This window comes from Brassica oleracea, chromosome C6 (genome assembly GCF_000695525.1).
Source record: "Brassica oleracea var. oleracea cultivar TO1000 chromosome C6, BOL, whole genome shotgun sequence".
In the NCBI taxonomy this organism is placed as follows: domain Eukaryota; kingdom Viridiplantae; phylum Streptophyta; class Magnoliopsida; order Brassicales; family Brassicaceae; genus Brassica; species Brassica oleracea.
This window is the reverse complement of record NC_027753.1, coordinates 30,819,217-30,836,355: the sequence shown is the minus strand read 5'-3', so window position 1 is coordinate 30,836,355 and position 17,139 is coordinate 30,819,217. Positions and strand designations below refer to the sequence as shown.

General features: G+C 37.9%; 2 protein-coding genes across 3 annotated transcripts; both read left to right on the top strand.

The window, feature by feature from the left end:
• Window positions 1-11,509: 11,509 nt before the first annotated feature.
• On the top strand, window positions 11,510-13,266 carry LOC106298712 (CDP-diacylglycerol--inositol 3-phosphatidyltransferase 1-like). Of its 2 annotated transcripts, none has more exons than XM_013734855.1 (10): window positions 11,510-11,674; window positions 11,766-11,859; window positions 11,942-12,026; window positions 12,100-12,149; window positions 12,248-12,287; window positions 12,391-12,501; window positions 12,575-12,689; window positions 12,784-12,840; window positions 12,912-13,010; window positions 13,089-13,266. In XM_013734855.1, exons 2-10 carry the CDS (start codon window positions 11,790-11,792, stop codon window positions 13,149-13,151), a joined length of 690 nt encoding a protein of 229 aa, XP_013590309.1. In that variant the 5' UTR covers window positions 11,510-11,674; window positions 11,766-11,789; the 3' UTR covers window positions 13,152-13,266. The 2 variants fall into 2 exon arrangements, with proteins under 2 accessions (XP_013590309.1, XP_013590310.1); XM_013734856.1 differs by having other exon boundaries at window positions 11,514-11,674; window positions 11,756-11,859.
• Window positions 13,267-13,729: 463 nt separating this feature from the next.
• Window positions 13,730-16,219, top strand: LOC106296704 (glycerate dehydrogenase HPR, peroxisomal-like). The gene is made up of 12 exons (XM_013732920.1): window positions 13,730-13,928; window positions 13,996-14,079; window positions 14,321-14,461; window positions 14,537-14,658; window positions 14,737-14,818; window positions 14,883-14,955; window positions 15,047-15,138; window positions 15,231-15,305; window positions 15,372-15,557; window positions 15,644-15,688; window positions 15,781-15,895; window positions 15,963-16,219. The coding sequence occupies exons 1-12, from the start codon at window positions 13,806-13,808 to the stop codon at window positions 15,983-15,985; spliced, it is 1,161 nt and encodes a 386-aa protein (XP_013588374.1). The 5' UTR covers window positions 13,730-13,805; the 3' UTR covers window positions 15,986-16,219.
• The last annotated feature ends 920 nt before the right edge of the window (window positions 16,220-17,139 follow it).

The following is a 17,139-nucleotide window of genomic DNA, read 5'->3' as shown; positions in this document are numbered from 1 at the left end:
GATTCGGATATTTGGATTCAGTTTATTATCCACCTCTGAAAAAGATATCGAAAGATAAGGGTTGACAAAGATATCAAAAGATAAGGGTTGGCGCTATGAACATGCCACATCCAACTTCGGATTTTTGTATGTTGTGGATTATTAAAAGACCGAATCAAAGATTAGGATTGATGCCATGATCAGATCTTTTTGAAAATTAGATTTATGTAACTAGTAGCAAAGTTTCGTCGGAGATCTATTTTATTATTAGTATTTTTTTAGTTTGATATCTTCGTGATTTGCATTGTTTTAACCATTCATTCTTGCGTATTCTGATCATTTAGGATAACATTTAGACATGTTTAGGTTGCATTGCACTGCATATGTCCTTATCAGGTGATGGAGATGTCAAATGGTGACTTTGGAGCATTTAGAGATGGGTTGGAGGCAAGATTGAGGATTTTCGAGCATGAGACGAGATGATCAAGTGTCCCAGCGGCTTTGTGACGTCCCAGCGGCCTTATGACCCCATCGAGAAGCCGCTGCAAGCGCTCGAGGAACGGATACTAAGTGTAGGAGCGGCCTTTCGCAGCAGTGTGCTGAAGCCACTGGGAAAACACCCCACTCCCTGCCGCATATGTACTTGTTGTAGCGGCCTGATGACGAAGACTGCAAGAAGCCGCTGTGAGAGCCTCAGCGGCCTAGTGGAGCGGTTTGCCTTAGCCGCTGCGAGTCCAGAAAGTCAACATTTCCGAATTTGACCAGATATTTACCCATTTGTGTTTGGGTTAATCCAAGTTTGTTGGGTTAACCCGGTTCGATTTTAAGCTACTATAAATGTTTCTCAGACCTAATCTTAGGATCTTATCTTGTTTTCTATCTAATCAAGAGCCACTTTTGGGTGAAAGATCTAATCTTGATCATAATTTCTTATCTTTGCTTGATTACTTTGACCATTAATCATGTTTAGATTTGGATCAACTAATGATCTAGTGTCTACCATGATTATGAGTGAGTAGTCATCTTTGGATTCATGGGTTAGGATGATTTAGGATGATTAAGTGATAATCTAGAATGTTTAGAGTAGATTAATGTGTTTCCTTGCTTGATTGAGTGATCTTAATGCTAAGCTTGAGTTTGCCATTCTGGTTTAGAACTCTAGACATTTCATTGCCCGGAAGATATTCGATGAAATGTCTGAGCTAACTCATCAAGCTCTTAGCTTACCCTACCAAAGGGATTTGATGTTAGGGGAGTTAGGAAAGTTGAATGATCTATCCTTAATGATTGCTTGATTGACACAAACCAAAGGAATTTGATGTTTCATCATGAGAGTAAATGAGCTTTTATCTTGAAAGAGAACTTGCTTAGAATTGAAATCTAGACTAAGGGGAATGTGTTGATTGAAACCTTGCCATTTTAGATTTAATCTTAGTCACCTGAAATCAAAATCCTATGCCCATGATTCCTCCTTATTCCAATTGATTGAAAGTTGTTGTTTAGTTGCTTTAGAAACTTGTTATATTGATTGAAACCACTCATCTTATTGATTGCATCTAGCTTAATTGAAAACCTGAATTCTCTTTGATTCAAAACTCTTAGAAATGGATTGACATCTTAATTACTATGATGATTTGATTATTGGACCCTTGAAAAGTCCATTTCATAGTTCAATCTAAATTTTAAAACCAATTTGAATTTCTTAAGGGTAGTTAATTCCATGGTCAATTATATTTTATTGAGAGAATTGACAAAGAGACTATGAGGTGAATACCCCAAATGGGAGTTCAAATTGGCGGATTGCCTACGATGTGAAATAATTGAGCCTTGTAATATCTTTTTGGTGTTGGATTGCCGAAAATACCCCTTCGTGTTTGACACATGAATCGCCGCAGGACTGACACAGCAGGTGGGGACTGGCACAGCAGGTGGGACTGACACAGCAGGTCGGGACTGAAACAGCAGTTCGAAAAAGCACTATTCATAATGCCTTCTTTTAGTTTTTTTTTTTGGCTCAACTACTACTTTTCATTCAACCCATAAAGTTTGGAACTACAGTAGACAAATCTGTCTCAAACACAGATTTTAACCAAACTGGCACAATAGAATATAACTTAAGGACATGATTCTGTAAAGAAAAAGCCTCCTTTGCTATCCTATATGCTGCTTTATTACTCTCTCTCGGATAATACCCGAGCCTGTAGCCAGCGTTTCCAGTGAGACAGTTTTGTATTTCCATAATGATTGGCTTGAGATTTGGCCATATTTCTTCAGTTCTTGTAATCATTTTGACAATCAAGAGTGCATCTGTCTCAAAGATCACCTGCTTGTATCTTAGGCTGCTCATGGAGTGCATTGCCCATTTGATCCCTTCCGCTTCTGCTTCTGCAGGTGATCTCAGTCCCTGAACGCTTTTCATGCCCGCCCAGAGTAGTTTGCCATGTTCATTTCTACTTATCCAGCCCACTCCATTTTGATGTCGATCTCTCTGCCATGCTCCATCTGAGTTGCATTTTATCCAGCTAGTGGGTGGGGGTTTCCATCGATGGTGTTGACTGCTGCGAGGGGCTGTATTGGCTACAATTTTTTTCTTCCTCCTTTCTTTTCAACCATTCTTCCATGTCCTCTCTTGCTTTACTGACTGTGCTTGGCGCTGTGTAGTCAATTCCTTTAAAGAGGAACTCATTTCGGTTTTTCCAGATTCTCCAAAGCAGCCAAGGAACGAGATCATCATACACCTTTTCAGTAGGGTCTTGATGTTTCAGGTTCATCACACGGGCCAGGTTTGCATAGAGAGAGTCTGACAATACTCCATTTGTTGGAGCATGAATTGGAGACAAAGCCCAAATCAACCGAGCATATGGGCATGTGAAGAGTATATGATTGATCGTCTCATTTTCCATAGCGCATCTTCCACAGCTACAATCTTTGGCTATATGTCTGTTCCTCATGTTTGCAGCTGCAGGTAGTGAGTCGCTGAGACATTTCCAAAGGAAATGGTGAACTTTTGGGCTTGTATTCATCTCCCATATCTGCTGAAAGAGGGCATCAAGGCTCGGTTGATCCACTGTCTCGTTGCTCTGGTCTGGTTTGTTTATGCTTTGCTGCACCCAGTACCCAGATTTGACGGTGTAGTGGCCGGTCTTAGTGTACTCCCAGTAGTAGGTGTCCTCTCCGTGACTCCCTTGGATATTTGTAGCTAGAATTTGCTCTTTGATGTTCTCTGGGAAGATGTTTTCAATGAGCACTATGTTCCATTCTTTTCTGGGATCATTCATCAGATCAACAACTGTCATGGTAGGCATCACTATCTGTCGGTATTGAGGTAGTATGAAACTTGTGGCTCTAGGTGCGAAGGCAGGCTTTCTTCCCAACCATTGCTCCTCCCATAGTTTGGTTTTTCTACCGTTTCCAATTGCCACTTTTGCGCCTTGCTTGATCAGTTTCTGTGCAGCCATCATGCTTCTCCATGCGTAGGAAGGGCGAGATCCTAGTGAGGCATTTAGAGGGTCTGAGGATTTGTAGTATCCGGACTTGAATACTCTGGCTAGGAGAGAGTTTGGGTGTGTGATCAGTCTCCATAATTGTTTCCCTAGTAAAGCCATGTTGAAATCCTCCAAATCCTTGAAGCCGAGCCCTCCTTTTTCTTTTGGTTTTCTCATGTGGCTCCAGGTTTTCCAATGCATTCCTCTCGAGTCTTTGTTGTTTTTCCACCAGAAGTCTGCCATCAAAGCCACTATCTTCTTGCAGAGTGTCTTAGGTAGGAGAAAGCAGCTCTTCGTGTATGTGGGAAGGGCCAGTGCGACCACCTTCAGGAGAACTTCCTTGCCTGCTGGTGAGGGGAACCTGTTTTGCCAGCTACCAAGTTTCTGCTCCAATTTTTCTTTTAAGTAGCTAAGAATGGATACTTTCGAGCCTCCGAAGGATTCAGGAAGTCCTAAGTAGATACCATCTCCTCCCACTTGATCAATTCCTAGCTTCTCCATGATTTCTTCTCTTCGCGCTGCAGATATATTTTTTCCAAAATATATACTTGACTTCTGGTAGTTGATTTGCTGTCCTGAGGCTAGTCTGTACTCGCTCAAAATGGCAAGAATGGTGTTTAGCTCTTCATCTGTATGTTTGTAGTAGAACATACTATTGTCGGCGTAGAGGAGGTGTGAGATTGCCGGTGCTCCTCTTGCCACTGACAGTCCAGTAATCTCGCATCTCGACTCTGCTTGGATAAGTTTATGGACCAGCATCTCCGTGCATATAACAAAGAGGTAGGGGGAGAGGGGGTCTCCTTGTCTTATCCCTCGGGTTGGTCTAATGTCTCCATGTGGGTTTCCATTGATCAGGACCTGGTACTGCACAGAGGTGATGCATTCCATTATTAGATTACACCATTCTTTCGAGAAACCGAGAGACTTCATTGCTTGCTCAAGAAAAGGCCACTCTACTCTATCGAAGGCTTTGGAGAGGTCTGTCTTGATTCCAATGCCTTCTTTTAGTTTTGAAAGCATTTTTGACAGCTTTTTTTAATGTAGAATACAACTTTCTCTTTATTTTTAGTGTAGATCATATTTTTCTCTCACTACTAATTGATAACAATACCTTTCTTCACATAATAATAATCTTAATCAACATGTTTACATGACATATTATGCTAATTGTTATCCATCGGTAACATGTTTTTTTGGCTGGAAAACTTTAATTAGTTAACATCGGGAGTTAAATTTTATTTATTAACATACTAAAATATATGGTTTAGAGTAGAACGAATGTACGTTTGCGTTGCCAAGATTAAACTTGAAATGTACACATTAGCATTAGTGTGTAACATCATTTATATTGGTTCGTAAATTTGTTTAGCGGTTAACATGTATAGTTATATGTACGGATAAAAGGAACGTTAAAATTACAGGCTAACTGTTAACACACACAATAACACCTTAATAAGTAATTATTAACATAAACTGAAATCAGGATTTTTTTAATGTCAGGAAATGTAAGTTCGAAGTTGTTCCTCGACAAACAACAAGAACTGATGTTTTGACGTTTAACGTATTTTGTTAGATGCTACAGATCCACATAACTTTAACATGAGAGTGTAACAACAATCAAATAGGTTCGTCACTTCATTTTAACGGTTAACATGATTAGTTATATGCTACAAACAAACATAATTGTAGTGGTCTACTGACTTCTCCAACAGCCGCTCAATCACTTTAGGAATCTCCCTCGTAACATTGCCACTTTGCTTCTTTTCTTTTTGCTTTTGCTTAATCCTCGTAAGAATCAAATGTGCGCTTCTGAATCTATCTTAAAATATGTCTTTCCGGAAAACATGAAGGGAACCATGTTACCCACCAATCCATCGTCCTCTTCACCCAACCACCCAAAGTTCGTACCCCATGCACCTGCCTTCTTATGTAATAGACTTCACATCCATCTATGCGAGCATCCAAAATATACTCTGTTGTGAACATATTTTGACAGTAATTTAACAAGAAAATATCAATAATATTGGTAAATAGACTATCTACACTGCTACTGCTATTATTATTATTATCTGATAACACAATATCTACCGAGTAAACAAATTATGGTTGTGCTAAATAATGAAATGATCAGCTTAATGTAATTCTAGCAGTCAATTCTAAAATGTTTGATAATGTGAAATCTCTATACATGACAAATTTCGAAGCTTCACCATGGAGGAAACAAAGACCTTTTGCAGCACCTACTGCAATATCATCCGAATACACTAAAAAGTGGCGACAGCATTTAAACATGAAAACATAAATATATTTTTAGGAAATGATTAAAGGAAATAAGGAAAAAAAGAACCTTCCGAAGCACCTACTGGAATCTTCATACCTTCACATTACCTTTACTCATATAGAGATAGAAAACTCTACAAATCCTATAGGTCCATAACTGATATCTCATGTTTTTATAGGCTTTTAACATTTCATTTTAATGCATTTTGATAATTATATTGCATATTAGGTGTATATATTGCATTAGAGTGTTCATTTGTATGTCCTAGGGTTTGGATTGCACAATCGAGAAGTTTGAGGCGAAAATGAAGGGCTAATCTGCACATTATAAGACTTTGCAGCCGATTTGAAAGAAATCTGAAACCAAGGGACCATTCTGCAATTACACGAGGGCTAAATCGCACAGATGAAAGATTGGGATTGATTTGAGAGGATGTGTCTGCAAATTCTAAAGTTGGGGGCCATTTTGTAAAGAATCAGAGGTCTAGGGACCTGTCTTGCAAATACTTTAAACTTTACCATTGGAGAGGATCAAAGCTTTCTCTTTGACGGCGACGACGAGAACGGCCACGGTGGAGCTGAGCACGGCCACGGAGTAGGCGGCTTGGACCATAGATCCCGTGGTGGAGAATCGCGACGGTTGAAGCTCTGACGCAGAGGTGAATCGCCGAGGAGATGAAGTCGGCCACGGCGAAGAAGAAGCGACGACTTCGAAGCTTCAGGACATTGAGTCACGGCGTGGAACGAGCTCGATTCAGGTGATGACGAAGACAGAGGAGTGCGGAAGAGAGCTTCGACTTGGTGGTGTCGCCGCATGCTACCGTCGCAGGAAGAAGCTGACCGCGACAAAGTAACGACGAAACGGGACCCCAACCGCAACCATCCTTCGCGAGCGCGTCATGACTGCGGCTGTGTGTCGTCGAAAGTGTCCAGTTGATTTCGCAAGCTCGTACCGCAAGATGTAGAGGCTGCGAAGTGAAGATGATGACCGCATGCAACCATCGCGGGTGAAGGCAAGTCGCAAGCGTGTTTCGCAGGGTATGAGGGTCGCGGCGAGTGCATGACGATCGCGACCTGCGTTCGCGGGAAAGTGGAGGTTGCGGCCGTTGTCAGAAATTAGGCTTTTTACCATTTTACCCATGAGTTTCTAATCTAGTATAAATACATTGTAAACTTAATCTTAGATGGATCTTGTTTTCTATCTAATCAAAAGCCACTTTTAGGTAAAAGATGTGATCTTGATCATATTCCTTTGGTGTTTGCTTGATTGCTTTAATCATTAATCATGTTTAGACTTAAATCAACTAATAATTTAGTGTCTACCATGATAATGAGTGAGTAGTCATCTTTGAATCCATAGGTTAGGATGATTAGGATGATTAAGTGATGATCTAGAATGTTTAGAGTATATTAATATGTTTTCTTGCTTGATTGAGTGATCTTAATGCTAATCTAGAGTTGGCCATTTTGGATTAGAATCCTAGACATTTCATTGCCCGAGAGGTGTTCGATGAAATGTCTGAGCTAACTCAACATGCTCTAAATTTACCCAACCAAAGACATTTGATGTTTGATCAATGAGAGTAAATGAACATTTGTCTTGACAAAGAACTTGCTTAGAATTGTTATCTAGATTTAGGGAAATGTGTTGATTGAAATCTTGCCATTTTAGGTTGAATCTTAATCATTTAACATCAAATTCCTATACCCATCTGTCCTCCTTTAACCATTTGATTGAAAGTTACTAATTAGTTGTTTTAGAACCTTGTTAACTTAATTGAATCACCTCATCACTTGATTGCATTTAGATTAAGTTAGAACCTGAATTCTCTTTGCATCAAAACTCTTAGAAATGGATTGACATCTTAAATACTACATGATTTGAATTAGAACCTTTGAAAAGTCCATTTCAATAACCACTGAGAAGTTGACAGGTAAAAGGAGAACAACACCGGATAAGTGGAGGCAGCGAGGCAACACCTCACCGACGGACCCTTCGACCAAGCTACTCGACGGAGCTCCAGAGAAACCACATACAACCATGGTTTCCAGCTAGATTCGCCGTTATAGAATCGAAAAAAAAAATTCAGATGCACAAGCAAAGATGAGAGGAGAGGACGAAACGGTTAAGGGCTGGGGCAATTGAACGAAACGGAAAAAGAGGATCTCATCTCGCCAAACGCATATACTTTTTTTCTTTTCTGATTTCAATTTTAGGTTATGCAATGAAAAAAAAATATTTTTTCTTTCTCAATAGGAAAACCCATTTTCGAATCTGAAATGAAAAAGTTGGCTTGTTATATAGGTTAAAGATTACTAAACTAACATTTAAACTTACATAGCTATAGTATAGCTGACACGGTTAGTGGTACGAGAGAAAGCTGACACACTGACATACACCAGAGAGCTAGGAAGATAGGGTCATGATGCATGTAAGGGTAAATGTGGAATGAAAATACATAGGATTGGGCATGGGTAAAGCCCCAATATGGAGTCGGTTCATGGTTACGTACGCCAATTGTCTCATTGACAAAATGAAACACATTCAACATTTGTTTGTTCCATTTGAACTTTGTTAATACGATATTATCCTTTGATTAATCGAGTTTAACCTTAATGAATATAAAATAAAATCACTAAATTAGAAAAAAAGACGCATCCCGAAAACCCTTTCCATGTGTGCTATTCCTAGCTTCTATTTCTCTATTAGTCCGAGTAGTTTCGTCCCTATTAGAAAACACCGCAGTTCTATCATCTTGAGCTTTTCCTTCAGCAGAGCTACTGGTACACGCTTTTACAAGCTTCCATATAATTTATCTGAGTTGCTGTATGAAACTCTTAGATCAGAAAATGATGAGGAAGTGAAGGAACGATTTCAGTTTTGATATTTCGATTGATTGATTGTTGATGACAAGATCATGGGGATTGCTTCGTGAAAAATACTTGAAGCGCACAATGTGAGGGATTGGCTCAGAGTTATTGCAGCCAACAAGGATCGTAGCCTCAGAGAAAGATAACTAAAACCAATTATTTTTCTCTTCCTCTCTCTCTCTCTCTCACGCTCTACAGTTATCACCGTCTGGGTTAGATATTATTCTTGTTTGATTGAAGTAATACACTTTCATTTGTTAATTGTTATTGTGCCATTTGAGATTTTATGGAGTCGTATGTTTTTTTCAGACATATTTTTGGGGTAAAGTACCTGTAGCAAGTGTCCCTATATCATATTACGGTCTCTTTGGTGTGGAGAATACACCGATTGAAGGAGAAGGTTTAGACTTAATTGTAACCCGAGTCATGTGAGGCACGTGAGAGAGTATATGTAAAAGACTTATCTTCTTCGTCGTTTTCTTTAGAGGAGAGAGGGAAACTGATCTTGATAACATTTGAAGATAAAGATAGATTTATGCTCTAAAAAACTTATTGAAAGACTATTAACTCATTGAGCTTTATTGAATGACAAAGAAACTAAAGAGAGGATACTTGGGAGTTGTCACCAAGAGTTAAATAGATTGATTGATATCTTAAAAAGAGTTTAATGTGGTTGCAACTATGGCAGCCAAGGTTACATTCATCAAACTCTTAACCACATATATATAAGCTTAGTAACCCTAGTTATATGGTTCTATTGGATCATAAGATGGGCTTTTCCTATGGACTTCAATACATCTGAGATTGTAACAGATCATGTAGACGAGTGAAAGAGAGAGAACACCATTGTAGACCAATGAGGGCTCAAGTTTGAGTTACTTTAGTGGATTGCTGGTTGTGCCCAGCCCCGGTGATGTATAGCGGTTTCTCCACATTGGAGAAGTGCAGTGAGCACCGGATAAACAATTTTTGGTGTCTTTAGTTTATGCTTGTTCTTTCTTGTTCTTAAATCGATCTCAAACCCAAGTAAATTCAAGCTAAGGAATCCTAACGATGCTGAGTGGAATTTGCAAATCATTTTGTTCAAATTTGTTTACTCGATGAAGATTAATTATGATACAAGGAAAAATAGACAATGTTTGAGAAAAAATCTTTCAAGGAGTTCATCATGTTCACAAATCTCAATTTTGGGTTGGGTCAGATTCTTTTGAAGAAAGCTCTTTTCCAGGAAAATGGTGTGAGCCGTATAAATTTGGGCAAATCTCCAAAATAGCACATTTCTAAGTTTATATCACAAAAATAGCACTCCAAAACTAAAATGACCAAAATAGCACATTTCTAAGTTTATCCTTTGAAAATTTTAATTTTTTTATTTTTCAAAATTTGAAATCTTATCCCCAAAACCTCATTTCTCAACTCTAAACCATAAACCCTAAACCCTAAACCCTAAACCCTAAACCCTAAACCCTAAACCCTAAACCCTAAACCCTAAACCCTAAACCCTAAACCCTAAACCCTAAACCCTAAACCCTAAACCCTAAACCCTAAACCCTAAACCCTAAACCCTAAACCCTAAACCCTAAACCCTAAACCCTAAACCATAAACTCCACCCTTTAACTCTAAACCCTAAGTTTGTGACTTTTGATAAAACATTAAGTGCTATTTTTGTGACTTTTGACCTTGAGTGCTAGTTTGGGAACAAAAACTTGATTTAGTGCTATTTTTGTCTTTTTTTCTTTAGAATTTGTCGGTAGTTTTATCTACAATTATTATATTTATCAAATAAACCCTTGAAGTTTAAACATTTTCTTAATATTTTTTCAGATAGTCGTGTCAACATTAGTTATCAAACAAACCCTCGTAGTTTAAACATTCTTGATATTTCGCTGCAGGTAATGAAATATTGAAGATGCATCAACTTGGAATATTCTTTGTTAACTGAAAGTGTAGCAAGAAGCAGACAAAACAGTTTCATTATTTTGCAATACAGAAAGAAATGATCAAATAAACTTGCATGGTTATCATCAGTATCGGTGGGAGTAACATGGAGTAAAGAAAAAGGGTGAGAAACAGCCAGAAGAAAAGAAAGAAATAAAAAGGAAAATAGAGTAAATTATTTTATTCTAACTAAACTCAGAGTAAACTTGTGTATGTGTTTTTTTTTTTTTTGAATAGTAACAAAAGTAAATAGTATTCTACTTGATTGGTATTTTTTCAGTGGGATTTGGAGTAACAAAAAGTTGAGAGTAAACATTTACTCCATAATGACCATACAATTACACATATAGTGTGCCATCTCCAATGAGGTCACAAGCTCCATCTGTATCAATGCAATAATCTCTTTATATGGCCCATACCACTCTCCGAGAAAAGGGCTTTCTTTTATTATAAAGTTGTGTAATTAAGAAATTCTAAAAAGAAAAAGACCATTAAATCAAATTTTTGTTCATAAACTAGCAATCAATGTCAAAAGTCACAAAAATAGCACTTAATGTTTTATCAAAAGTCACAAACTTAGAGTTTAGAGTTAAAGGGTGGGGTTTAGAGTTTAGGGTTTAGGGTTTAGAGTTTAGAGTTTAGGGTTTAGGGTTTAGAGTTTAGGGTTTAGGGTTTAAAGTTTAAGGTTTAAGGTCTAAGGTTTAAGGTTCAGGGTTTAGGGTTTAGGGTTTAGAGTTTAGGGTTTAGAGTTGAGAAATGAGGTTTTGGGGATAAGATTTCAAATTTTGAAACATAAAAAAATTAAAATTTTCAAACGATAAACCTAGAAAGGTGGTATTTTGGTCATTTTAGTTTTTGAGTGCTATTTTTGTGATATAAACTTAGAAATGTGCTATTTTGGAGATTTGCCCAATTCTAAATCAGAAAATGTCCACTTTTGTTTGAATGTTGTAAAGGAAGCAGCCAGATTGATAAAAAAAAAAAATACCTGGCAATGGCAGCGAATCTGATTCGATTTGATTTGCGTTGAAGTAACTTGAGAGAGCCTCCTTCCTTCTTCTACAGATCTCTTCTTCTTTCACTTCAAGAAGATTCTCACTACTCTTAACACCTTCACCAAGTGAGTTTTGTTCGATTTCGAGCTTTAATTTTGGGTTGAATTTCCCGGTGATGGGTTGTGAGAAAGTTTTCTCCTTTTGCCCTCTGTGCAGGTGAAATCGTTGAAGATTGTGAAAATGGGGAAGAAGGAGGAGAGAGCTAGAGCAGAGAAGTTGTCTGTTTACCTGTATATACCTAATATTGTTGGTGCGTCTTCTTTTCGATTTCTCTTAGCTTCTTTTATCTTTAGCGTATTGTGATGATTAATTTAATTGCTTTTTTTTTTAAGGGTACATGAGAGTTGTCTTGAACTGTGTTGCCTTTGCTGTCTGCTTCTCCAACAAAACTCTCTTCTCCCTCCTCTATTTCTTCAGGTGTCCTCTTTGATTTTTGATTATGATCTTATCATGTTTTGGGGGTAATAGTTTCGTTTTTTTTCATCTACAGCTTTTGTTGTGATGCTGTGGATGGCTGGTGCGCTCGTAGATTCAACCAAGGTATGACTATTTTTCTATTTGCACTGACCTCATTGCCATTAAGATGATATACGTAGGAAGCTAGAACTTGACTCTCTTCTCTTTCTTTCTTACCTTAGTTTCAACATTTGGAGCTGTTCTCGACATGGTGACAGATAGGTGAATCTTCTTTCTTTTTTTTCTACATGTACGCGATGAATGATCACCCTTCTTTAATCTGTTTATTAAAATGTTGGGTGGTGCTTTTTGTTGTTAAAAATAGAGTTAGCACAGCGTGTCTACTCGTGATTCTCTCTCAAGTCTACAGGCCTAGCTTGGTCTTCCTTTCATTGCTGGCCTTAGATATTGCTAGTCATTGGCTTCAGATGTACAGGTAAAAGCCATAAGGATGTGAATTTAATGTTTTTAACCGGGAACTTGTAATAATAATACACTACTCTTCGCAGTACGTTTCTAGCAGGGAAGAGCAGCCATAAGGATGTGAAAGATAGTACGAGCTGGCTTTTCAGACTCTACTATGGAAACCGGATCTTTATGTGTTACTGCTGTGTTTCTTGCGAGGTGTGATTGGAACCCGAGTCTTTTTTTTTATATTCACGTTTAAGATCATCATGTCTTCTTAAGATGCAAAAACTTTTTTTGTCTAATGTGGCAGGTTCTGTATATCATCCTCCTTCTCATCGCAAAGAACCAAACAGAAAATCTCCTCAATGTTAGTTAGCTCCTTCTTCTCTTCCCTTTACTTCTTACTCAACTGCTAAGCATGGCCTCTCTTTGTTGCAGGTCGTTGTTTCCACTTTAACTCAGATTTCACCACTCTCTTTCCTATTGGCTTTGACATTGTGTGGTTGGTCGATGAAACAAACCATCAACATCATTCAGGTAAAAGCTACCTTTCTTTCTTTGCTAATCTAAAAGCTCATTTTTGGTTTCTAATCGGATTTTGCGGGTTTGTTTCAGATGAAAACAGCTGCAGATGTCTGTGTACTGTATGATATAGAGAAGCAGCAGCACAAGCCTTGATCTTCCTTCCTTCCTTGTTCTGAACCTGCAACTATTTTTTTCTTTTAAACAATATTGATTTGCCTTTTGACTAATTTCTGTCTGTAAATATAATCTGATTACAAGTTTATATTCTGATTACAAGTTTATATTCCATCTTTTTCACAAAGAGCGTCATTTTACAATACTAACTATATTTACTTTAAATTTAATATTAATTACAAAATGCATCGATTTTATAAATAATTTTTTTATCTCAAATATTATTAGTTAGATAAGTGTAATAAATAATAATATTCGTAAAGTTGCATTTTTTGCGAAATGTTTGGTCAAAACTCAAAAGTTTTCATGCAACAGTGAGTGAGGATAATGAACATGTCAGCATTATCTGGTTCCAAAAGGTAAGGTCCAAACTCAGATAAAACACAAGAATCAGTTCTTGTCGTCGCTCATAGGCCAATATAATCCTCAAACTTATGAACCACACCAAAAACAAAACAAAAAAACGTTGATAATAACCATGCAAAACCGACCGTTGGATCTTCATCTCGATTTCAAACCACAAACATTCTCTACTGACTTGAGGTTGAGATTAAAAGCCAGGACCTCTGTTTCCATATTCTTTCAACAGAAACATTTTTCTCTCTTTCTTGAAGCTTTGTTCTGTTCTCTGCCATGGCGAAACCTATGGCTATCGAGGTGTACAATCCTAATGGGAAGTACAGAGTCGTCAGCACGAAACCGATGCCTGGAACTCGCTGGATCAACCTCTTGGTCGACCAAGGTTGTCGCGTCGAGGTAAACTTTAACTCATCAAGAATATTTACTAATCTTGATACTAAAAGCTTGTCTTCTTGAATGATAGATATGCCATTTGAAGAAGACAATCTTGTCCGTTGAAGACATCATTGATCTGATTGGAAACAAGTGTGATGGAGTCATCGGCCAGGTAATGAGATGAAAGAGAGGAAGACAGAGTGTGTATTTATATTACCACGTCGCTAGCTCAACTCGGAAGGACCATTGTTATTGTGTCAGAGGTCCCTTGTTCGAATGACCGTTTGGACGAAACTAATATTATATGTTGTGGTTTCGGTTTCTGCCTCGTATTCAGAAAAAAAATAACAAAGTGTGCTATGTATTATACATATGAATGTTTTAAAAAATAAAATTAAGTTTTGTTTATATAGTTGACGGAAGATTGGGGAGAGACTCTGTTTTCAGCTCTGAGCAAAGCAGGAGGGAAAGCTTTCAGTAACATGGCCGTTGGTTACAACAACGTCGACGTTGAAGCCGCCAATAAGTATAGCATCGCCGTTGGTAACACTCCGGTAATGTTCTTTTTCTTCTCGGTTTATATAGCTGAACTAGTTGGAAGTCAAGTGTTTATGTGTTGAGTTGGACAGGGAGTGTTGACTGAGACTACAGCCGAGCTAGCTGCTTCGCTTTCCCTTGCTGCCGCAAGAAGGATTGTTGAAGCTGACGGTTTCATGAGAGCTGGCTTGTATGAAGGATGGCTTCCTCATCTGTAAGACAAAATCAAGAAACCGGTTTAGAGTCTTTGGAGTGTCTATGAGAGGCTAACATGATTACTTGCTGCTTGTAGGTTTGTTGGGAACTTACTTAAAGGACAGACTGTGGGAGTGATTGGAGCTGGACGTATTGGTTCTGCTTATGCTAGAATGATGGTAAGGCTCTCTTGCTATGACATTTTGTAACCTTCCTTTTTTGACATTTTGATTTCAAGAACAGGTTGAAGGGTTCAAGATGAATTTGATCTACTTTGATCTTTACCAATCCACTCGTCTTGAGAAGTTTGTGACAGGTATATATATATATATATACAGTTTCTCTATACAATACGCTTTTTACTTTTTACTTGAAGTTTATATGTTTGAGGTAATGGTCATTGGCAGCTTATGGACAATTCTTGAAAGCAAATGGGGAACAACCTGTGACATGGAAACGAGCTTCTTCCATGGAGGAGGTGTTACGAGAGGCTGATCTGGTAAGTGAACTTATATATTAGTAACATTGTTATGTGTATCTCTCTTAGCTAGAAACTGAACGTGTGTTTGCCTGAACAAAATAAAAAAACAGATAAGTCTTCACCCTGTGTTGGACAAAACCACTTACCATCTTGTCAACAAGGAGAGGCTTGCCATGATGAAAAAGGTTGACTTTGTTTTCTATTTTTTTTTTATCATTTCTCTTGTTCTGATCGAGTTAAGTTGCTTTCAGGAAGCAATCCTTGTGAACTGCAGTAGAGGTCCTGTGATCGATGAGGTAGCCCTGGTGGATCATCTGAGGGAGAACCCGATGTTCCGAGTTGGTCTTGATGTGTTCGAGGAAGAGCCTTTCATGAAACCAGGGCTTGCTGATATGAAGAATGCCATTGTTGTTCCTCACATTGCTTCTGCTTCCAAGGTTTGCCCAAACTGTAAACGTTTCTTTGTCACAATAGATAAAACAGAACTGTCTTATTAACTTTCTTCTGATGGTGATGATGGCAGTGGACTCGTGAAGGAATGGCTACGCTTGCAGCACTCAACGTCCTCGTATGCATTCTCATCTCCAAAAACCTCTTTTCATAAGATTTAAAATGACTAAAAGTTGTGATCATCTTCTTCTGAAAATGTTTTTTTAACAGGGAAGGATCAAAGGATATCCAATTCTGAGTGACCCTAACCGGGTCGACCCTTTCTTGAATGAAAACTCTTCACCGCCCAATGCTAGCCCAAGCATTGTCAACTCAAAAGCCTTAGGTAATGCACATCATACTCAGCCCTCAGATTATTTCAAACTCTAATGTATATTCTTTGGGGTTTTCAGGATTGCCAGTTTCTAAATTATGAGTTAAAAATGTATGAAGAACGGGAGACTTGGAAGAATCATGTTAATATACATATGATGGTCTCAAGTTGTGTTCATGTAATGTCTTGCAACAACAATGCTGGATCATAAATAACTCTTTTGAGTGGTGTTAAGTTTGCTGTCTCTTGTCCCATCATGCTCTTCAATCATGTGTTATCTTTCATTTTGCATTACGTACTTTTTCCATAAATTTGCTATAAGTATATTTTCTAAGACTTTTTAGTAAAGCATATTTCATTTCTAGTTTGAGAATTTGTAGTCATGGATTATCCATTTTTAAGACCTTTAGTGTTCCGGTCGCTGCAATAGCAAGACGTTACTTCAAAAACTTAAGAGGCCATTGAGGATATGTAACAAGTCTTGTTTTGGATCTTCTCAAGTCCTGAACAATCTTTAAAGCTAAACCTTTCCACTTGCTCCAAGTTCAAGTTTAGTTAAGTCTAATAGCTCCATTAGTTTTATCTAGAGACAGTGAGTACTACATTTAGATCTAATAGCGAAAGCGAGAATTAACAAATAGTCAGTCCGCAATACCGTTTACCAAAAGGTAATAATGGAATACAATAGATTAAAAACTAACAGATCATGCATACCAGCAGGGGTTATTGAATCGTAACACTATGAATCAAGAGTATAAGCTCAATGTCTCAATAAGTACTCACTTTATTAATTACTTCTCAAAGACTCAAACTCAAACTCATAAGTTATGCCACAATCATAGCATCTCCTTATATACTACTTTAACTTTCCTAAACTCATTAGGAAACATATCTTATAGATAACTCTCAATCTAACCTAATCTCATTAGGATAATTATAACTTATAACTAAAGCTATCTACAAGCTTAGGTCAACATTCTCCCTCTTAAGCTTGTAGTCATCTTCAGACACATTTTGAACTCTAATGAGATCTCTCATCTCTTTAAACTTAATCTTTCCAAGTGCTTTGGTTAGAATATTAGCCTTTTGAACTCTTCCGGCTACCTGCTCCACGTCCACCAGACCTTTCTCAACACACTCTCTAATAAAATGGAACCTTGTGTGAATATGTTTACTACGTCCATGAAATATTGGATTCTTCGAGAGTGTGATTGCAGACTTATTATCAATACGAATGAGCGCCTTTTGAACACCAT